The sequence below is a fragment of the Macaca mulatta genome, chromosome 1 (assembly GCF_049350105.2).
Source record: "Macaca mulatta isolate MMU2019108-1 chromosome 1, T2T-MMU8v2.0, whole genome shotgun sequence".
Lineage (NCBI taxonomy): Eukaryota > Metazoa > Chordata > Mammalia > Primates > Cercopithecidae > Macaca > Macaca mulatta.
The window spans coordinates 68819348-68841638 of record NC_133406.1 but is presented as its reverse complement, the minus strand read 5'-3'; the positions used below and the strand labels follow the sequence as shown (position 1 = coordinate 68841638).

General features: G+C 41.7%; 1 protein-coding gene across 2 annotated transcripts in view; it reads left to right on the top strand.

The window, feature by feature from the left end:
• The window catches only part of KCNH1 (potassium voltage-gated channel subfamily H member 1), a 453746-nt gene that overhangs the window by 30539 nt on the left and 400916 nt on the right, over window positions 1–22291 (top strand). For both annotated transcript variants that reach the window (XM_015116791.3, NM_001267017.1), the window contains 3 exon segments: window positions 409–515; window positions 14190–14318; window positions 21967–22085. In XM_015116791.3, the coding sequence (XP_014972277.1) occupies window positions 409–515; window positions 14190–14318; window positions 21967–22085 (355 nt within the window).

The window sequence follows — 22291 nt, the reverse complement described above, 5'->3', positions numbered from 1 at the left end:
CTCAGCCATTTTCCCTCCTTCCTGCCCTTAGACCTAATTGTCCTTACTTTTGGGACGCATTCTCTGATCAACCAGGGAGTGCACTGTGCCTATTCTGTGTGTTCTGTAATTCATTATGTGTGCTTGCCATTGTGGCAGTGATCACACTGTTCTCTAATCCACTGTTTTCTGATGTACTGTTTTATGGTGTGTATCTCTCATTAGACTGTTAGTTTTTTGGAGGCAATGAAAAAGTCTTATTCAGAGTTGAATCAGTAAATTTTTTTAAGTTAGTTAATGTTTTCGTTGTGTGTGTGTGTGTGTTCCACAGTACATAGCACAGTGCTGAATATAGAACAGATATTTAACATATGGTTGTAGAATAATGAATACTTGTTAATCTAACTTGAGTTCTTTGGTTGTTTGCAGTTTTATGTATGGGGAGCTGACTGATAAAGACACGATTGAAAAAGTACGGCAAACATTTGAAAACTATGAGATGAATTCCTTTGAAATTTTAATGTACAAGAAGAACAGTGAGTATTGAGACCATTCTGAACTATATCTTTTTATGTGTTTGAAATAGTAAAACATCTCTTCCTGTGTTGCTGTCTTGGTTTTTCTTCTCTCCCATCAGGTAAATGCTGTTACTTGAAGCCATTGTGTATGTTGGGATGAATGATACAGAGTGATCAGTTACACTGTTTCTCACAGGAACATTTGATGAGGTTCTTGTCACTAATTAAGACTTATTCATCTATGTTGTTGTTGCTAAGAGTTAGTGTTTTTTCCTACTGGTTTACATATGGTGAGTTGCTAGCTTAAGGCGCTTGTAGACTTTTTAAAAAGGGAGGGACAAGATGGGACAGAAATTCTGTCCAGTTCATCTTTGTATCTATCTTCCACAGCACTTAGCACATTAGTGGGTGCCTAATTAAGAGCTTCTAAATAAAAGTTTGTCCCCAGTATTAAGAACAATACATTGTTAATTTGTATTTGTTTGTGGCTACAATTACTTCCACAAAGTATGTTAATGAGGTTTTAGGTCAATAGCCATACAGAAGTATAAAACTTGCTCTTCCCTTAGGAGGTTTCCTGTTGGAGATTAGCTGTATTAGAAGTAGGGAAAGTAGGGTATATGGGCCTAGCAAGGCTGCATGGGTGTTAATAGTGGTTTGTTTCTGTTTTTTAAAAACACTAGTTTTGTAAGAAGTCCTGTTCCTTATATGTAGGATTGACTGGTAGGAAATTGATTGAATTGAACAATTCTGGGGTGGTCCTTATGGCACATGAGGATAACTGTTTAATTTGGTGGCATTTAGGTTTGAGTGATATGTTTTGCCCTGGAAAGTAAAGGGCATGTGTTGTTTTTATCTGGGAGCAGCTGGGACTTTTTTCAGGTCTGGGGTATTGGAGTAGGTGACTGAGATTACTGTTTGCTTGGTAGTCTGTGCCGATACTGGTCTGAGAGATTAGCACTGGCCATCCACAAGCCCGAGAGGGTTGTTACCAAAGCTTTCACACTGGACTTGTTGCCTTGCTCCAATTCACTCCCTCTGCTGGCAGATCTAGTTCCCACCCCACTATTAGCTAGGAAAGGAACGAAGGGAAAGACTGTGGAGGGCTGTATGCCAGTGTTTCCACTATGGGGGAACACGACTCAACTCAAAGCAACAGCTCTTACCAGAAGCATACCAACAGCGGAAAGACATGTTCTGCACATGTGTCATAAGCTAATGGAATAAGTTAAAAGTTTACCACTTTGGCAGCACTAATGATTCACTTGCCATTGGTTTCAGTGAGCATGTGCCCCAGAGTGAGTCTGAGATGCGACAGGGCAATCTGCCTTCTCCTAGCTGTCTCTGAGGCTGAAGATCCTGTATTATGAGTATCTCACTATGCTGAAAGTGATTGATTCTGATATTTGAAGTTCTGTACTTTAGGTAGACATGAACTACCCAGGTAAACCAACTAGATCAAATGATGGCCGACCAAAGAATCAGCATTTCTTCCCTTCCTGAAGTTTGTGGTAGGTTTATTGATAGTCTCCAAAGTGGCATATCAACCTGGGCATCAGGCTCTACTTTATGGGTGCTATTAAAGCATTTTCAAGAGTAATTATGATCATATACAATTTTCACCCTAGCTCTTACCTTTAGAAAATAAACTTTGTGTAAGGCATGACTGTATTTTAAAATGTGGATTCTTTAAGCGCTGTGAAATAGGCACAACTGAAAGTTAATTCCTCATCCGAGGTCATGTAGCACCAGGGCTAGTTTCCACTGTTTGCTCCATGGCCATTCTTAGTTTTATTGTGGGTACAAGGCAGGGCTAACACATAAGGTCGTGCAGGCTATACCCTCTTAGGGGGAAGTGGAAATCAACTTGTGATTTCCTTGCTTAGTTCTCCATGGACCATGGTCTGGAATTGCATCTGTGCTGAGGAAGGAGTTTCTCTTTCTAATTCACACAAAGATGCCTAGTGGGTCAGCAGGGGCTCTGGACAAAGCTAAACTTGTACATGCAACATGAACCATGAAACTAAGGAAATGATGAAGATAATGTTTTCTTCCTAGGACCTGCCCACTACCTCCAAATCCCACCCTCTCTTGAGGAATTAAGAACCTTTAACTTATTTGTTAAGCCTGGAAATTATACAGTTGCACTGGATTCTCTCTCTCTCTGTGTATGTGTTTTTTCCAATAGCTTTTTATTGAGCTACAACCCTATGGCAGACAGTAGGCTCGCTGCTAGGGATGCAAATATGAAGAGACAGACACAATGTCTGCTCTTACAGCATCTGTAGGGGAAGGGGCAGCATCCATGGAACAGAGCCGTAAGTGCTTTGATGGTGACACCACATAGGTGGCTCACAACTCCAACTTAGGGGGTCAGGGAAGGAAGTCTTCCTAACAGACATTAAGTGCCATGCAGAAACTGGAAGGATAGAGGGGAGTTAGACAAAGATCAGGGCCAAGAGTATCCCAGGCTGAATGCATGTGAAGAGGGCTGCAGCAGAGAGAGAGCACTGAGGGTTCAAGAGACACAAACCCATGCTTCTTCAACTTTGACATGCATAAGAACTCACCAGTGAATGGAAATGTGTATTTCTATGCCGAGGGTCTAGCAAAGGATCTGCGGTTCTGCTTCCAGGTGATGCCGATGCTGCAATTCCAGATAGCAACAAGAAACAGATCACACTTGGAGTAACAAGGACAGAAAGAGCTGCAGTGAAGACTGGCTTCCATGCCAACAGGGTGCATCTCTTTCAGAGCTCTACCCCTTGCACCCAGCCCAGTGCCTGACACATAGAAAGTGCTCCACCCAAACTCATGGAGTAAATAAATATATGAATAGATGAGGGGCCAGGCGCAGTGACTCACGCCTATAATCCCAGCACTTTGGGAGGCCGAGGTGGGTGGATCACTTGAGGTCAGGAGTTTGAGACCAGCTTGGCCAACATGGTGAAACCCCATCTACTAAAAATACAAAAATTAGCTGGGTGTGGTGGCGGGTGCCTGTAATCCCAGCTACTTGGGAGGGTGAGGCAGGAGAATTGCTCAAACTCCAGAGGCAGAGGTTGCAGTGAGCTGAGATTGTGCCACTGCTCTTCAGCCTGGGTGACAGAGAGACTCTGTCTCCAAAATGTGTGTGTGTGTCTGTGTGTGTGTGTATATATATATAAAAATATATAAATACATGAGAAGTAATATGAGGTTGGAGAAGCTAGGAAGGGCTAGTCACACAGCCAAGTTAAATCGTTTAGAAGCAATTGTCTTAAAAGCGGCAGTGGTAGAGAAGGCGGTGGAGGTGAGGGGTGTTGAGGGATTTTAAGCAGGGTGAGTATGTCTTCAGATTCCATTTTAGAAAGATGGCTCTAAGCCGAGGAGTGGTGGCTCACGCCTGTAATCCCAGCTACTTGGAGGCTGAGGGGGGAGGATCGTTTGAGCCCAGAAGTTTGAATCTGACCTGGGAAACATAGCAAAACCCTTCTAAAAAAGAAATGAAAAGAAATATGGCTCCAGCTAGAGCGTGGAGATGGAATACAGCTTAGTGAGCAGGAGGTAGAGGAGCTGTTAGGAATCCCTCTGACAGCAAAATGATAGTGGCCTGGTCAGGCCAGTGAATGCCTGGAAGAGGCATTCAAACTGACAGGTGTCCAGGGGGCCATGGAGGAGATGAGCGCAGGGCCTTTGTCAGTGGTGTCCTGTGATGGGCTCCTCCCTTAGTTTGGGAGCCCCAGGCGGAGCCCAGAAGTAGGAAGCCCCGCGTTAGGTAAAACTTGCTAGTGTCTGGCCTGGCTGGGAGCCGGCATTGAGGAGTGAGGAGGTGAATGTTTGCTGAGTTACTTTGAAAGGAACCTGATATTTACCAAGAAACAAGAGAGAAACAACATGTTGTGGTGCAAAGTGAGGGCATCAGAGCCAGGGAGTGAGCAGGAAGAGAGGAGTCCACTGGGAATGGAAAAGGGGCGGAGGGGAGGAAGGAGGGTTTCATGTTTCTTTTCACCTCTGTGGAGGTAGAGTTTGCTTCTACTTTGAAACTTTTGCTTCTACTTTGAAACTTCGCTGTTCAATAGAGTAAAACACTCAGCATTTTAAAGCAATATAGAGTTCCATGAGGTAAAAGTTCTTCTTGTTGAGATTTTAAAAAGTGAAATATCGCTATCTTAAAGCATATTTTTTCTCTGATTTTTAAATTAATGCATTTTTACCATGATGAATGCATGCAAAAAATTTAAAGAAAAAAAACCCCAACAGACTCAGAGAAGTACTATTATACTATTAACTTTTTGGTGTGTTTCCTTTTTGTTTTTGTCTGTGTACATTTTACATAATGGAGATTTTGACATGTATACAATTTAAAAATCATATGTTTATTTATCCCCATTATTAAAATTTCTCATAAATATAATTTAGAAAGAATTTTATTAATGTTTCCTCTATTATTATTTATGAGGCTCAATTTTCATTATTGAAAACAATGCTGAGGTAAAAATTGTTATACAAATGTATTTTTTTTTTTTTTAATTTTTATTTTTTTTTTAATTTATTATTATTATACTTTAAGTTGTAGGGTACATGTGCATAACGTGCAGGTTTGTTGCATATGTATACTTGTGCCTTGTTGGTGTGCTGCACCCATCAACTCGTCATTTACATCAGGTATAACTCCCAATGCAATCCCTCCCCCCTCCCCCCCCCTCCCCCCTCCCTACAAATGTATTTTGTTGACATTATGAAATATTTCCTAGAAGTTGAGAATTGCTGTGTCAAGGAATATGAACTAAGGTTTCTGAGACATTTTGCCAAATAGCTTTCCAGAAGGACTGAACCCATTTCCAAGTCCTCATACAGAATGTGAGTGTCTGACTCATTATGCCTCACCAGCATTGAATAGCATAATTTTTAAATTGTCAAATTGCCCACAATTTTTTTTGTTTAATGAGCTTTTTAATGCTAGTGAGATTGAAGTATTTTTTTCCTATTTATTATCCATTTAAAATTACCCTTTTAAATGTTAATTGTTCGGATTCTTTGCCTATATATCCTATTTAATTATAGGGATTTTCCCACTCATTTTTACAAGCTTTTAATACATTGTTTTAGTTCTCTTTTTCCCAGTCTCATTCTCTAGGGTTTGCAAGGACAACTTTGTAGAAAGGATCTGTCATGCGCATCCATGTGAAGAGACCATCAAACGGGCTTTGTGTGAGCAACATGGCTGTTTATTTCACCTGGGTGCAGGCGGGCTGAGTCCGAAAAGAGAGTCAGCAAAGGGAGATGAGGGTGGGGCCATTTTATAGGATTTGGGTAGGTAAAGGAAAATTACAGTCAAAGGGGGTTTGTTCTCTGGCGGGCAGGAGTGGGGGTCACAGGGTGCTCAGTGCGGGAGCTTTTTGAGCCAGCAAGAGCCAGGAAAAGGAATTTCACAAGATAATGTCATCACTTAAGGCAAGGACGGGCCATTTTCACTTCTTTTGTGGTGGAATGTCATCAGTTAAGGCGGGGCAGGGCATTTGCACTTCTTTTGTGATTCTTCAGTTACTTCAGGCCATCTGGGCGTATACGTGCAAGTCACAGGGGATGCGATGGCTTGGCTTGGGCTCAGAGGCCTGACAGGATCTTCCATTGATAAGCATTAATATTTGTCCTATCTTTTGGGGAGTTGACAGTAATTAGCAGAAGGCTTCATGGTGTGGTTTGGAATGAGTGGAATTCATTACATATGTTGAAGGATGGATTATTTGAAAGATTTCTATCTATTGGCTATTTGGAAAACCTGGCATTTCTGGAGTGCTATATATTTCATATTGTTACTTGCCTCATGTTTAGTATGCTGTATGATTTCCTTTTCTTTCTTTCTTTCTTTTCTTTCTTTCCTTCTTTCCTTCTTTCTTTCCTTTCTTCCTTTCTTTCCTTCCTTTCCTTCCTTCCTTTCTTTCCTTTCTTTCTTTCCTTCCTTCCTTTCTTTCCTTTCTTCCCTTTCTTTCTTTCCTTCCTTCCTTTCTTTCCTTTCTTCCCTTTCTTTCTTTCCTTCCTTCCTTTCCTTCCTTCCTCTCCTTCCTTCCTCTCCTTTCCCTTCCCTCCCTCCTTCCTCCCCTCCCCTCCCCTCCCCTCTCCTCTCTTCTTTCGGTGACGTGATCTCACCTCACTGCAACCTCTGCATCCCAGGCTCCAGCCACCCAAGTACCTGGGACTATAGGCAGGCACCATCATGCTCAGCTCATTTTTTTGGGTATTTTTGTAGAATTGGGGTTTCACCATGTTGGCCAGGCTGGTCTTCACCTCCTAGCTCAAGCCATCCACCCATCTCTACCTCCCAGGTCGAGATTACAGGCATGAGCCACCATGCCTGGCCTGATTTTCTTACATCAATAACAGTTGTCATTAATGAAGTCATTCAGTAAATATTCATGTGTTCACTCCTGTGCTACTCAATTAATTTTTCAATTTTTCAAACAAGAAAATCCAGAAGTATTAACCCTGAATAAAAGCAGTCAGTACATCCTCTGGACAGCACTCCCCCAACGTGTGACTCCACAGTTTGTGGTGTGGCTAGTGGCCTGGAATCTGGGAGCTCTGGATCAGCTTCCCACTCAGAGAAGCCCAGGGAAAGGCATCTGACAGCATTTCTGCTGAGCCAGCAAGGAGAAGCTGCTGGCCAAGTACACATTGATTACCTACTGTAGGCTCAGCACTGTGCCAGACCCAGTGGGCCACAGAGATATAGGTGTAAGAAACAGACTGTGCCTTTGAGGAGGTTACAGTCTAGTTGTGGAGACAAATCTAATAGGCAAAGCAATCATATTTTACTTATTTGCTGAATGGGTTACCTTTTATTTATTCAATGGTAGGAGCTGCTTATATGTAATGAATGTTGATCGTAAATCATAGACATATTGAAAAACATTTTTCTCCAAACATTTTTTCTTTTAACTTCTTAAACTTTTTATTTTTTTTTAACCATTTAGAAGTGAACAAGTTTTGTGTCAATGTTTTCCTTTTTGGTTCCGAGTTTTATATAATGCTTAGGAAGTTCTCCTTACCTAAACAATAAAAATATGCCTCCGTTGTTCCTTTTGGTACTTTTGTAGTTGTGTTAAAATATTTAGAATATTAAACCATTTAGAATTTATTTTTATATATTATGTGAAGCAACAATCTCACTTATTTTCCACATTGCTTATTCAGCTGTCCTGTTACTATTTATTAAATAATCCAGCTCTTCCTTTCTGATTTGAAATGCCCTTTTCTTTATATGCTAAGGTCTCACACATATGTGGATTTGTTTCTGTCTTCTTCTCTAGGAACCCTCTAGTAATTTATTAGCTATGTGAGTTTGTCTAGGATACTTGCCTACTTGGATTCCCACATTTGAAATGAGAACAATATCATAGTAGCTATTCTACATTATAGAGTCATTGTGAGAAGTAAACCACAATGTTTCAGGATCTGACCCCATTGTAAGTACTCAATGATTATTATTTTTATTGTTTTTCTTTTGAGGCCTGTGCCAGTGACTCTTAATTACTGTAGTAGGCAGTCCCTGTTATTATTTTTCTTTCTAATAATTTCAAAGATTTATTGGCCATGCGTACACCTTAATTTTTCTGTTTGAATTGAATTTTAATTCATCAGAGTCAGAGAAAAACAAATACAAAAACATGATTGAAATTGCATTAGAGAGAGATATATATATTAGAGACAGAGGTTTGACATCTTATAAAATGGAATCTTATCTACAAACAATTTAACTCTCTCCATTTATTTAGGTCTTGTTTTATGCTTATCATGCAATTTTAATTATGTTGAGGCTTAAGTATTGATTTTCCTAGTTTTGCCCTTGTTATATATGAGACTGGCCCTCTTTCCTCAAAACAGGCAGAGGCAGCTTCAGAGTTTTGTTAAACACTTTGAAATACTTCCTGTTTTTAAGTCATTCAAACAGCCATGTGAAATGAGGTTGGGCATTTCCATCTTACAGGTGAGAAATTTAAAAGGAAGGAAGAAAGGAAAGTGATAGTTTTGGGGCCAGGCATGGTGGCTCACGCCTGTAATCATAGCACTTTGGGAGGCCGAGGCGGGCAGATCACGTGAAGTCAGGAGTTCAAGACTAGCTTGGCCAACATGGCAAAACCCCATCTCTACTAAAAATACAAAAATTAGCCGGTGCGGTGGTGGGCATCTGTAATCCCAGCTACTCAGGAGGCTGAGGCAGGAGAATCGCTTGAACCCAGGAGGCGGAAGTTGCAGGAAGCCGAGATTGTGCCACTGCACTCCAGGCTAGGCAATAGAGTGAGACTCCATCTCAAAAAATAAATAAATAAATAAATAAAAAAGAAAGAAAGTGATAGTTTTAAACATCTATGTATCAGACATGTGGGTATTTTTACTTTATTTTAAGTAACTCTGTTATCCCCATTTTACAAATGAAGAGTCTGATGGTGAGAGAAGTTAAACTGATGCGGCCAAGGCTCCCAATAACTGAAGATACAGGGCTCAAACTCAGGGGTTGGGACTCAGTAGCAGATGTTCTAATGGCCGGTGGCCATTACATTTCTCTGGTGCTGTCTCATCCTCTCTGTACTTGTAATTCATCTCCATAAAGTTGACCCCAGACCAATTGTTCTATTTCCCAGCACAGGCTACCATCCCCAAGTCTAGTTTCTGGACCTATTAGAGTGCAGCCCTTCCCAAAAGCCAATCACAGTGGCTTGGTCTGTTCCACTGCTGTTGAATATGGTCTGGATGCCCAGATGCCTGATTACAGAGAGTACTTGGGAGGAAGCCCAGGGTAGAGAGAAGATTGATGGAGGCCAAAAATTCTCTCATATATCTGATCCTTGCTGTTTTGTTATCAGCCAAGGCTGAGGAACCTCAAAGCCAGGTTAGGTTGTCAGGTTCATTACTACATGACCTAAGGGAGCTACATAAGGGATGAAAATCAGAGTGATCTAAAAAGGCTGACCTGGAACTGCCCTCCCATTGGACATCCTCATCTTGGAAAGAGCCTCCTTCCCAGCAGCAGCAGCAGCCTCTGCCATCAGTAGGGTTGTCAGGTGCTATGTTGTTCCTGGGTTTGTACATAGATCTTTCTTTAATAAAGGATTTAACATTGACACTTTGTCCTTTTTGCAGTAGGACATCAAATGCTTACTTTTCTCAGTTTTTCCATAGTAGTACTTGGGTAAGGAGGCAGAAATTTTACTTCCTGATTTTTTATGTATGTATGTGAATATTTGCATTTATTGCCTCTCTAGCATCTTGATGGAATGGATTCTGCTGTAGAATTTGGGTTCTAGGAGAGACCCCTGTAGGCTACTTGCTCCAAGTTCTATCTGCAGGAAAGTCAATGTCTGAATGGAGCCAAAGGATTCCTGAATATCCTTGGAGGGTAGAAGGGAAACTGGCTTGAGTGGGGTCCAGGTTCCAGATGGTTCACATTCACTTGAAGCAACTGTTTCACATATTAAATCTTTAAGTTATATTTCATTAAATAAAAATCCTTTGCTGTTAAGTGGAAAAGGTTGAAATAGTAGTCTGTACCACCTAGGAGGGACTTACGTTCTCTTCTGAAAGAATTCCAGAAGTGAAAACTTAAGCCTGTTCTACTCACTTTCCTAGACTGTTTGGGTAGTGATAATTCGGGACTGAAAACACTGGGTGTAGGATTTATTTTTTTTAATTTAGCATTCCTAGAGCATCTACCCCACCAAGGCTGTTGTGCAACTCCATGACGGCACTCCCTGGAGTGGAGTGATGCAATGGCTTCACATGACCCTGTGCATAATACTGCATTGAATGCCAGGAAGTAGGGGTGCCGGTGGTAAGACAGAGGAAGTAGATCAGGTCTCTCGCCCTTGGAGTGTATTATGATCTATTTAAAGAAAAAGTCCTTAGCTGTTAAGCTTTGAGGGGGCCAGTACATAACACTTAACTTCCCTGTCCATGATCAGAACCAATTGAGAGGTAAAGGAATCAGGCCAATATAGCAGGGGTCCCCAGTTCCCAGGCCACAGACTGCTACCAGTCCGTGGCCTGTTCGGAACTGGGCCATATAGCAGGAGGTGAGTGGCAGCTGACCGAGCATTACCACCTGAGCTCCACCTCCTATCAGATCAGCGGTGGCATTAGATTATCACAGAAGCATGAACCCTATTGTGAACTGTGTATGTGAGGTTGCCTGCTCCTTGTGAGAATCTAATGCCTGATGATCTGAGGTGGAACAGTTTAATCTTGAAATCATCCTCCCACCCTGGTCCATGGAAAAATTGTATTCCATGAAACTGGTCCCTGGTGCCAAAAAGGTTGGGGACTCCTGCAATAGAGGATAAGATATCACTTTTGTGACTAATGAAGCTGATCCTGGGGAATGTAGTTTTTACCTGTGGGCAAGTGAGTTTCTAAAAGTGAAACCTAGAATCAGACAGAGTTACCTGCAAGTCACAGGTAGTACTGGAGAACTGCAGGCTTTTCCTCTTACCAGCCATCCTTCCTGCCTTTTGCCTTTCCCACTTTATAGGGTAGGGGAGCAAAGCAGAGAAGGGGCCAAGCTACACATATCCAGCTCTTGTCTCCCAGATTACCAACCAACCCAGGAAAAAGGCCCAGAGTGTTACACTGCAAGATGTTCTTCCACAGAGAAACACCAGATCAGGAAAAAGGAGGTCCTTTCCCTTAAAAAGTCCCTATATTTAACTCAAGATGAACGCTAAGGCACTATGTCCTGATTGTATGAATTTTTGTTATAAGATATATATTTAGATACTGAAAAGGAATGGTCAGAGTAGTATGTGTTTAATTAGGGAACATGGCCGGGTGCAGTGGCTCACGCCTGTAATCCCAGCACTTTGGGAGGCTGAGGCAGGAGAATCACCTGAGGTCAGGAGTTCAAGACCAGCTTGGCCAACATGTGAAACCCCATCTCTACTAAAAATACAAAAATTAGCCAGGTGTGGTGGCATGCACCTGTAGTCCCAGCTACCCAGGAGGCTGAGGCAGGGGAATCTCTTGAATCCAGGACGTGGAGGTTGCAGTGAGCCAAGATCGTGCAACTGTACTACGGCCTGGGTGACAGAGAGACACACTTTAAACAAATGGACCTGTTAAGTGGGGAGAGTTCATTCATGGTAAGCTTGAGCTGTGGACAAATGAAAAAGACCTCCCAATACAACTAATACAATGGTTTTCATGATCTTGGAAATGTGGCTTAGTGTCATCCACGCCTGTAGTCATAAATGAAACATAAAGAATGAGCAAGTTCCCAGGCATCAGGCCCAGCCGGTGCAGTGCAGTGATGGGCTACAGGGCTATAGCTGGGAGGGGAGGGTTCTGGAGATTCTAGGAGCAGGCATCATGAGTGGGTTCTTGTCACCTGATTTATTACTAATTGGTCAAATTAGTAATACATTTGTCAAATTAGTAATAAATCAGATGACAGGAACCCACACACAATGTGCTCCAGCCTGGGCAACAGAGAGACATAGTTTAAACAAATTCACCTATTAAGTGGGGAGTAATTAGTGGTATTTTCTGGTTTATCATCTGAAAAAATGCTTAAATTTTTTTTTAGAGCAAAAAATTTTTTTTTGATTTGTGTTTTTGCCTTAATGGAGAGGGTACAATTGAGAGCTGTGAGGATATAAATGTAATTGCTGTGACACTTTGAGTTTTCTGTTGCTTAATTGAAAATGGTTTAAAATCCTGCAGATTCTGAGAAAAAACTGGGAGAAACAGTAATATATACTTCCAAAAACAGTGAACAATTCAGAGGTCATATTCTTAACTTTGAAATGCTATTTGTGATTTTCATATGGTAGAGTTTTCTTTCAAAACACTTCTTAAGGTGACATTATAATCTGTTGGTATTTGCAGAACACCTAGAAACTGGCAGCTGAAAATTACACAAAGAGAATGGAAAGAAGATTAAAATTAACTATAGCGGAATACATAGATAATCAAGATTTAAGGAGAACACATTTCCATTGGATCTACTTGCTGCCTGTTTGTGCATTTCAGGGTTATTACTACTGACATGTGAATAGGTGGTATAGTTAAATCTCTGAAGTAGTTGTTGTCAAGCTAGATTGGCTAACTAAGCCTAATGTTAATCAGAGATGTCTGTCTGTCCCTGGTGTACAGTACAGAGTTTGATGTGATTGTGGACAGAGAAAGCCAGGTGACCTCTTGAGGATCTATTTTCATCTCCAAGATTCAGTGAGTTGTCTGCTCTCTATCTCACAAAATAACATATGTAAAGTGCTGAGCACAGTGCTGGCTACATAGGAAACTATTACTTAGCATGGGGAAATAGCTACTTTATTTTGATTTGCAAATGGTTATAAAATAGTATGCTAAGTATTATGCCAGTTATGCAAAATTCAACAAATAGTTATTCAGTTCTTCTAGATGCTATTGTAGGAGCCGGAATATAAGAACTAGGAAGAAAAGAACATAGGATTGCTTTGTGTCTCATTTAATTTTGTATCATAGAATAAATTGGTGCTTCTTGCTGTGATGTCTTCTATGGCTAGAAAAGATTCATTTATTTTCCTTAATTATTTTTGGGAAGCCAGCGAGTGACTATGCAGATATTTGACTGTTGATACCTGAGTGGGTACCCTCTCCAAGAAGCCAGTCAGAATAGCCCTACCTGCCTCCTTCTGTGAATGAAGACAGAGCTTAGGAAGAACTCATTTATCCTCCACTGTACCTCAGGAACAAGGATTGATATTGAAACACATTCATTGAGCTTCCTATGGCACGAACGTGATCGAAGCCCAAACCTGCTTGGAATCCTTCTTTTCTGGAGAGCTTTGTACGGGGGAATTATTGTGGTGTTCCTTTCCTTCTTCAATGGCTTGTCATTTACCATTGCATTGGATCTCTTAGATTTTTATTTTAAGGAGAGGGATGTAGAAATACAGTTTCTGGGTTGGACGCAGTGGCTCATGCCTGTAATCCCAGCACTGTGGGAGGCCAAGGTGGTCGGATCACTGGAGGTTGAGAGTTCGAGACCACCCTGGCCGCCTCTACTAAAAATACAAAAATTACCCGGGCGTGGTGGTGGGTGCCTGTAATCCCAGCTACCTCGGGAGGCTGAGGCGGGAGAATCACTTGAATCCGGGAGGCAGAGGTTACAGTGAGCCGAGATTACACCATTGTACTCCAGCCTGAGAGTCTAAAAAAAAAAAGAAATATAGTTTCTGGCCCATGTGTGATTGGTCATATGAGTCAAATTGGTGGATTCCTAAACTGGATTTTGACCCTGGGATCCTTTAGCAATGGATGAAGTTTGAAATTTGAGTTGGCATGGTCTGCTGGCCATGGTTGGCAGGGCCTATCTTGGCCCCTACTCTTTACTGTCTACTATGTGGTCTAAGGTAAGTCTTTAGGTCTTTGTACCTAAGTTTCTTCCATAAGATCAGGTGGGGTTTTCAACCTATTTCCTAATTGTTTTACAAGTTAAGAGATCTGCACTTAGAAAATTAGTTGAACAGGAGAAATCCCTTACTGAATAGTCACTGTGAAAGTTTTTATTCCAGCAAGAAAAAACATTTATGGTGTGATGATAACCCAGGACTTGAAGGAATAAGACCATTTGAAAAATGAATTAATATTTGTACCTATTCATTCCCAAGTCTTTGCTTCCATAGCCCCTCAAATGAGAATGCAAATTACTGACCAACCTTTTGATATTCCTTTCAGGGACACCTGTGTGGTTCTTTGTGAAAATTGCTCCAATTCGAAACGAACAGGATAAAGTGGTTTTATTTCTTTGCACTTTCAGTGACATAACAGCTTTCAAACAGCCAATTGAGGATGATTCATGTAAAGGTTTGTAATTCTCACTTGTACAGATACATTTATGCCTTTTTTGTCTTTAGTGTGGCTCTCATTACAGAGAATTTGTGGTTGTCAAGGCAATCAATTTACAAACCTCAAGATTCTAACTTTAATTTGTATGGAGCAAAGCACTGTGTCATTCCGGAGTGTATCCAGGGAGGAGAAGGGGAGAAAAAACACTTTGTTTATGAAAGCATTTCAATCAATTTCATACCTTTAATAATTAACCCTTTCCGATATTAGTTAGGCAGAAGAAGATAGTTTGGGAACTCTAGTATCATCAGAATCTTTTTAAGTTTTCACATAACAAATGTCAGTCATACAAATGGGGTGGTCTATGGCTACATTCATCTGCTTTATATATAAACTTTCTTAGATTTGACTGAATTCTAGCACTTCAAGATTGTTACAGCAGACTTTAGCACATCTTTGTGTCTGTGGTTGATTAAGTCTGTGACTGGTTAATTCATTTGGAACATGACATTAATGAAGCCAGGTCCTGAGTAACATTTCTATATGGGTCATTTAATTAGCTATGTGATCACAGATTTTAGCACTCATCTCAGCCATATCATATGCATGTATTGTTTGCATAACATAGGGGACCCAGGAAAGGAGATGGCTCAGGGTTTCTGCAACAACTGTATCCCTGAAGAGGTTCAGCTCATCAGGACATAAAAAAGATGGCAAGTTAGTCCCAGAGGTTTTGGATTAGGGGGTGACATAGAACCTCTTTCACATCCCTCGTTCATAGCTTACACTCAAGATAACCAAGAGGCTAGGAGTTTTTTCATGTTGCAGTGCTATCTGGCTCTGTGGTTGATTTTTCAGCTCTGCTGGCGAACTCTGCTCCTTGTGGACGTAGCAAAGAGGTGAGAGCGGAGTCCAGGGGAGAGTTAAACTGAGACATATTATTTTTGATGTGACAAAATTTTTGTTGTTAAATGAGCATGATAGGAGGAAATAAAAAGCATTATGTGGATGCTCTCTCAAGGGCTGTGTCCTCTGAGGGTATTTAAAATCCTGGCACATTGAACCACTCACATTTATGGAGTTCTGAGCACAGTACTGTGAATACCAGCGCATCCTATTTTTTTAAAACTGTCTGATAGCTCACTAACTCAATTTCAGCTTGCCTTTTGGTTTTAAGACTGCAGCAGATGCAGTCTCTCAACCAGCGTTTCAGCCACCTGAGTCTCCCTTTGCTTACAGATACATGATTGCCCGATTTCTAGTTTCTAATTTGAAGATTTCTCAGTGCAGTAGCTATTTCGTGGCAGTGGGTTCACTCATGATTAAGTATCATCTTGTTACCATATAGAAGGGCCAGTTGCTTTTTTAACCTAATAAACTCAAAAGTAGTATTTTGAAGGCAATTGAATATTTTTACATTTATTTTTGCAATTTTTCTCTTAAAAATTTATGTGATTTGGTTGAATCAAAATGTTTTTTTTTTTATTACCACTGGAACATTCGTAGGTGATGTGCTGTTATTATTTAGTAGGAAAAGCATACCTAACAGAATGCTCCGTACCTGGCATGTAGGTACCTGCATTTGATGCTCATGAAACCTAAAGAGGGATAAATCAGAGTGATGTAGTGAGACTTAGGTTTATTTTCCAGGAATAAAATGATCCACTTCATTTAACCTGCCTCAATGGTGCATTTCTCTGTTGATAAGAGTTTTGGTATATACACATACATACTTACAGATACTCATGAGGACATACACACACATTTACTCTGTTTCTTCTTAGCTGAGGGGACCAGATATTAATTGTTTTTGTCAGTGAAATAAATAGGAGTAACTTCTGGCTGGATTCATAAAAATTTGACACACACACACGTTAGCCCTCGATGTAGGAATCCTGCTAGTAGACCACGCTTAATGTCTCCTCAAAGACATGGCTTTATAAGCCTGTCAATTTCAAATGCCATGGCAGATATGTTCAGACCTTCCCACTTGCCATGTCATTGTGCCCCTGGCCCACTGTGGTTTGGTGGTCTGCTTAGGACAAGTCAAACTTTATATCAGTGTGCTTATGATGGAAGCACATGATCATTCTCTAGGCCTTGTTATTTTAAGTCTATAAACTGCAATTTTTGCTACAGGGATCAAGTCTAGATCCTAGAAAATATGCTGCCATGTGGCTGGATTATCTCCTGGCTTGACATTTCTTCTTGGATGTACTCTCAGCAGCTTCTTTCCGGGAGACCAGCTGGGTTTTCAGTACAGCACCTCAGTCACCATTAAGAATCTTGAGTCTTGCTGACTTAGGCTTGTTTAGAATTCACTTTGGAGATGAAATGGAAATGTGGATAATCTAAAACTCCAGAAAATTCCCAGATAATTGCTCTTTGGCATAGCCCCATGGGATGTTTTCCCACCACCATATTAGCCTTTTAAATCGGTTGTGTTCAAATTGTCTTTAAAATTACTTTGTTTTCTCAGATCATGTAGTACCTAATTTGGGGACTTGGGGCTGGGGTGGGTACATCCTGATAGTGATGCAAGAAGCCAGTTTGTGCCCCCAATTTTCCCACAAATCACCCGCAAAGGGTCCAACACATGGGATAATTGACAGTAGCCTATTTCAGGATCTGACACAAAGTAACTTCTCTTCTACCCAGAGCCTCAGGCAGAGGGGATGGGTCCTGGAAATGCTTTCAGAGTCCCCTCTGTCATTTGGTGTACCAGTTCTCACCGTCCTTTTTATGAGCTAGGTAGGCCTCTGACTTCCTCATCTTCACTTTGCTCTCTGTCTTTTGACAGTAATTCTCTTACTCTCTGACAAATAGTGCCCACGGATGGCATGGAGCAGGGAATGAAAGTCAAGTTAGGTTTGCTGTTTGCTAACAGTTCTGGGTGTGTGTGTGTGTGTGTGTGTGTGTGTGTGTGTATGCATGCTTAAAGGCTGAATGAGAGAGTAGGTAGGAATTCCTGCCTAAAATGAGAATCTGTGATGCTCCAGTGATTTCATTTGTTCCTTATCTCTTGCTTTTTCTTTTGTTGTAGATAATTGGGAGTAGGCTGTGGGATATGTTTCTGTCACGTTCTCTCTTCTGAGTCAGGAGGGTTGGGCAAATGAGTATAGAATTAGAGTGTAAAGCTCAGAATTTTCTCTCTTTACATTGCTCACCAAAGGATGAGTCAGTCCTCTTGTTTTCTCTATTATCCTGCCAACTAATGTCATATTAAAGGAGCAAATTCATTTTCAAAGATTCACTTGTTTACTTCTAAATTCAGAGTTAAACTTAAGGCAAATGCAGACAACAAAAGGAATGCAAAACTTTGGAGTAGGTTTCTAAGAGCCAGAGATTTAGAATATTGCAGGATGAAGGCTCTGGCAAACTGTTGTAACTGTTCACCCTTCTCCATGTATCTTCATGCTGGACATGGGAGAAATAGTAATAGACCCAAGTCGCAGGCCCCACCGCCCTTCAATGTTAACATTTTATGTCTCCGCCCTTAGGCTGATGGGAAAGTGACGATTTAGTGACTGCTACTTGAAGAAGCCGTTCTAGATTTTTGGTGCTTTGTACATTGGTAAGGAAAAGATTGTGGGAAGAGACTTGAGGACGCTTAGGCAGTGGTCCACACTGACTCTCCATGCTGTACCCTGTGTTGACTATATTCTGCTGGATGTTTGGATTATGCTATCAACTCCTTCTGAATTTCTGACCCTGTATCTCAGGATAAGGCTGTCCTCTGTCTTTTTTGGTACCCCTGGACTTACTCTCAGAGGAACTGGAATTCTAACTCATCCCAGCACCATCTCTTCTGGCCTGAAAAAGAAAGATTCAGGCTCATTGGTGGCTCAGCTAAGTTGACACCCACCAGCCATTGTCGGGTCAAGACAGGGTAAAAGCCATTTCTCCATTCCTGAGAATGGAGAAAAGACCCAGTAAATACCTTTTAGCTGATTGCTAGATTGTATACTGTGTTCCTCTCCTTTTGTCTTTTTTCTTTCTATACTCTTCCTCTTCTGCTCCTGCCCACTTCCCCTCTCATTTTCCTGATCATGTATGGTTTCAATTTTCTCATGGCATCCACAGCTCTGCTATGCCTAACTTGCTGGTGACATTTGTGATGGAACTGGAAGAATCCTGGGCCAGGGGTTTCTTCATTTGAGCACTATTCAGTGTTGAACTTACAAGTGGGATGGAATTGGAGGAGTGGGTGCAGAAATGCCTGGCAAAAGAGAGGCACAGAAATACCCCCTAAAACTGAAGAGAGTTTGTGAAATGGGCTGCCTATCCTTTGGGACCTTATATCTATTGCAAATCCAGACAGAAGTAGGGTGATGAGAGAAAAAATATTTGTTCTTTATTTGTCCAGTACACCTATTGTATTCACCTGTTGGGTGCCTGGCCTCATGCTAGGTGCTGGACACAAGGAAATGCCTGCGATAGAGCCTCTGAGTCTATTTGGGAGAAGGCATAGGCAGGTAAGCAAATAAAACAGTAAAGCACAGTCAATGATCTAATATATGCCTGCCTAAAGCAAGTTGGGGTTCAATACAGGAAGCAGGTAAGCCTGCTAGGGATAGGCCAGTATTCTTCCTTGAAGGACAACAATGAATCATGTGGAAAGTGACTGTCTGACTTCCCCTGAGCAAGACCATTTTGAGCTAAGTTCGGTTTGGGTTGTCCCCTCCCATTTGGCCTTTTGGACAATAGGAGTTTCACTTTCTTCAGAAATGATTCTTCTGATGGGTCTGCTGTAAGGGACATTGTTGGTCCAAATTGTATGTATTATCTTCCACCAAATTGGTTTGCTCTTCATATGTTTTTAATCTCCTTGAATAGCTGTCACCCCAGTTGTCACCCAAACCAGAAACTCAGGAGCCACCTAGGTTGCTTTTTCTTTTCCTCTATAGCTATTTTTTTCAGAGTCCTGACTCTGTAGCTGCCCTCAAGTCTCCCCTTGACCCCGGCCCAGGCCGCAGCATTGGTCCAGGCCCACATGGTCTCTTGCCTGTTGTCCTAACATACTTCTATCTGTCTTTTTTTTTTTTTTTTTTCCCAGCCCACTATCCACTTTGTTGTTCTGTTCATTTAAAATGCAAATTGGCATGTGTATCTCCTTCCTCACCACATTTAAAGTCCTTCAGTGGCTCTCAGTGGGTTTCAGGATGAAGTTCAAGGTTCTTAACTTACCTTGTAGGTTTTTACTGTCCAGGTTCTTCTTGGTTTGGCCCCTACCAACCTCTTTAGCATCATCTCAGGACATGCCTGGCATCCCCCTCCCACTTATAAGCCATGGCCCTTCATCCAGCCATTCCGAATGTCTTGTTCTTCACTGACATATTACCCTGTTTTATAATTTTCTGCCTTTGTAGGTGCTGTTCCTTCTGTGTGGGATGTCTTTCTTTCCTTAAGTCTACCTAATTCCTACTCATTGTTTAAAACTTTGCTCTAGTGCCATTTCCTTCAGGAAACTTGCTTTGTCTCCCCCGCCTGGATTAGGTATATGCCTTCTTTTGACAGTCTTGGCCATAGCATTCTGTACTCATCCCTGTCATAGAACTTAGTTCACTATGTCATGATTTCATAATTGTCAGTCTTCCCTGCTAGAGTGTGTGCTCTCTGAGGCCAGAATCTGTGTCTTATTCATGTTAATGTCTCTAGTATCTAGTACCATACCTGGTACCTAGTAATTATGTTTATAGAATTAACACATGAGTGATTGAATCTATTTTTTCATCTGGCGAGGCATGATTGCCATTATAAAGTATCTATAGCACAGGAAAGAAAATATGGGTTTGGGAACTTGGGTAAAAACTTATTTCCTTCCTTCCTGCCCATCCTGGGTAGAAGTGTGATGCAAATTTCACACTGTTCATCCATTTCCTTTTCAACACCCACTCACCTTCCCATGCCCTTGCTCAGCCAGCCGAGAGCCCACTCTTTTAAGAGCCCACTCTTGCAAAGAGAATCAGGGCTAGGCCAGAGAGTGAGGGGCTATCCTGAGTCTAGGGAAATGCCCAGAGGTCCAGGGATATTCCTTTTTATTCTTTTATGTTATATCAGGTGATGAACCAAGGGGTTTGGGGCACCTGCTCTGCCAGCTCCCTCTCATCACTGTTCTCACAGTATATAGATCACGCTGGTGGTGGTGGTAGGGTGGGTGCAGAGCCCTTGCTGATGTTTACATACACAACTGACTGAAAAATAAACTCTCTGCTCTTCTCGAAAAGCTTTTTGGAATCCAGTTTCAGCTGTATTTTAAGCTAAAGTAGAGCCTTCCTCTGAAAGTGACTTTTAAAAAATCTTAATTCATAGTTCCCATAGCACATTCATTGACATTGGGGGAGATGTCAAAGACCCCTACAGAGTCCATGCTGTCCCCTCCTGTTAACATTAGTGGGATACCCCACCCGCCCACAGTCAAACCACTATGCGTATCTTTTCAAGCCAATCCCAGCAGTTCCACATTTCTGCTTCGTGGCATCAGGGTGGATGAAAGCACTACTGGCTTTTTATTGAAGCCTGGCACTTCTGGAATGAGACAAAAAAGAGCTGATTTGCTATTCTTACTATATTGACAAAAATTTATCCAGTTTATGATTCTCAAAGGTTGTATAGAAAAATAAAATATGGACATTCTTCTGCTTAACTCCATTGTCCTCTGGATCCTATCTTGGAAAGTTGCTCCAGGGTAAAATTTGGCAGATGAGATTTCTACTGGAAGGTGCTGAATGCTTCTAAACTCTAAAGGATATAAAAAAATAAAATCACCTAGTCCTGCTTTTAGCTGTAATGTAAAAATAGTTGCATGCTCTGTTTATTTGCTATATACCCCATGTCTGGGTTTTTGGAGCTCCTAAAACCCAATTCCTGATTCTTGAGAATCCTGACAGGACTTCAAGGGTCTCATGGGGCAACTGCATGGTCATAACCTTGATGTAGATGGGTTGTTGAGTGTTGAAATGGACAATTGTCTTTGGGGGCCTTTAAAAGGTGTCAAGATCACTCAGACATCTTCGATTCTCAGTAAAGACCTGTCACCAACCATCTTTCTTCCATCCTAAAGCAGACTAAAATCTACCACTGCTTTTCCCCCACCTCCCCAGGGGTTGAAATCATTTCTTACTCCTCTGGCCTTGGAGAAGGTAATGCATAGAATGGCTATTGAACTAGCTTGTCCATTTAAAACCCAGAACCAGTTGTTTCTGCAAGATCAGGTAGCCTGGGGATTGGGAACCAATTTGGTAACTCAATTTGGGAACTCAGATTTGGTAACTCTGAGCCAAGTTACCAAATCAGAGAACCATCTCAATTACCTGGTATTATCTGGTGAAGAAGGCTTGGGCCATAGTGGAGAGATGTGCTAGACTCTCATTGTCTGGGCACTCTGTGTCTTAGTCTCCCTATTTGTAAAATGGTACTAAAACCTGCTCTACCAGCTTCACGAACTATGATTAGGATGAAGTGAAAGTGCAGGGGAGAAGCAAATTGCGACACACAAGGTGCTTTTCTGAGCAGTGGGTCTTGCCTGCAGGGATGCAGAGTGACTGTTGGGAGCTTAGGAGGGCATTGGGGGTGTCTGTTTCTGACAGTATAGCTTCTAACGTGAATGTCTGTGCACCTTTGGGATGTGGTTGACCCTGTCTTTTCACTCTTCCACTTGCTTCAGGCTGGGGGAAGTTTGCTCGGCTGACAAGAGCACTGACAAGCAGCAGGGGTGTCCTGCAGCAGCTGGCTCCAAGCGTGCAAAAAGGCGAGAATGTCCACAAGCACTCCCGCCTGGCAGAGGTAAGAGCAAGGGGTTAGCTCATCTTGAGCCTCACTTTTAGGGGGTGCATAGGCTGAGACAATGGCACAAAACTAGGTGCTATCATGGAGAGGACCTTCAGGACCCCCAGACGCCTGTCTTGGCTGGGCTTACACACCACAATGTGTGACACTGGGTAAGTGACCTAACTCCTTTGAGCTTTATACTTTCCCATGTGCAAAAGCAG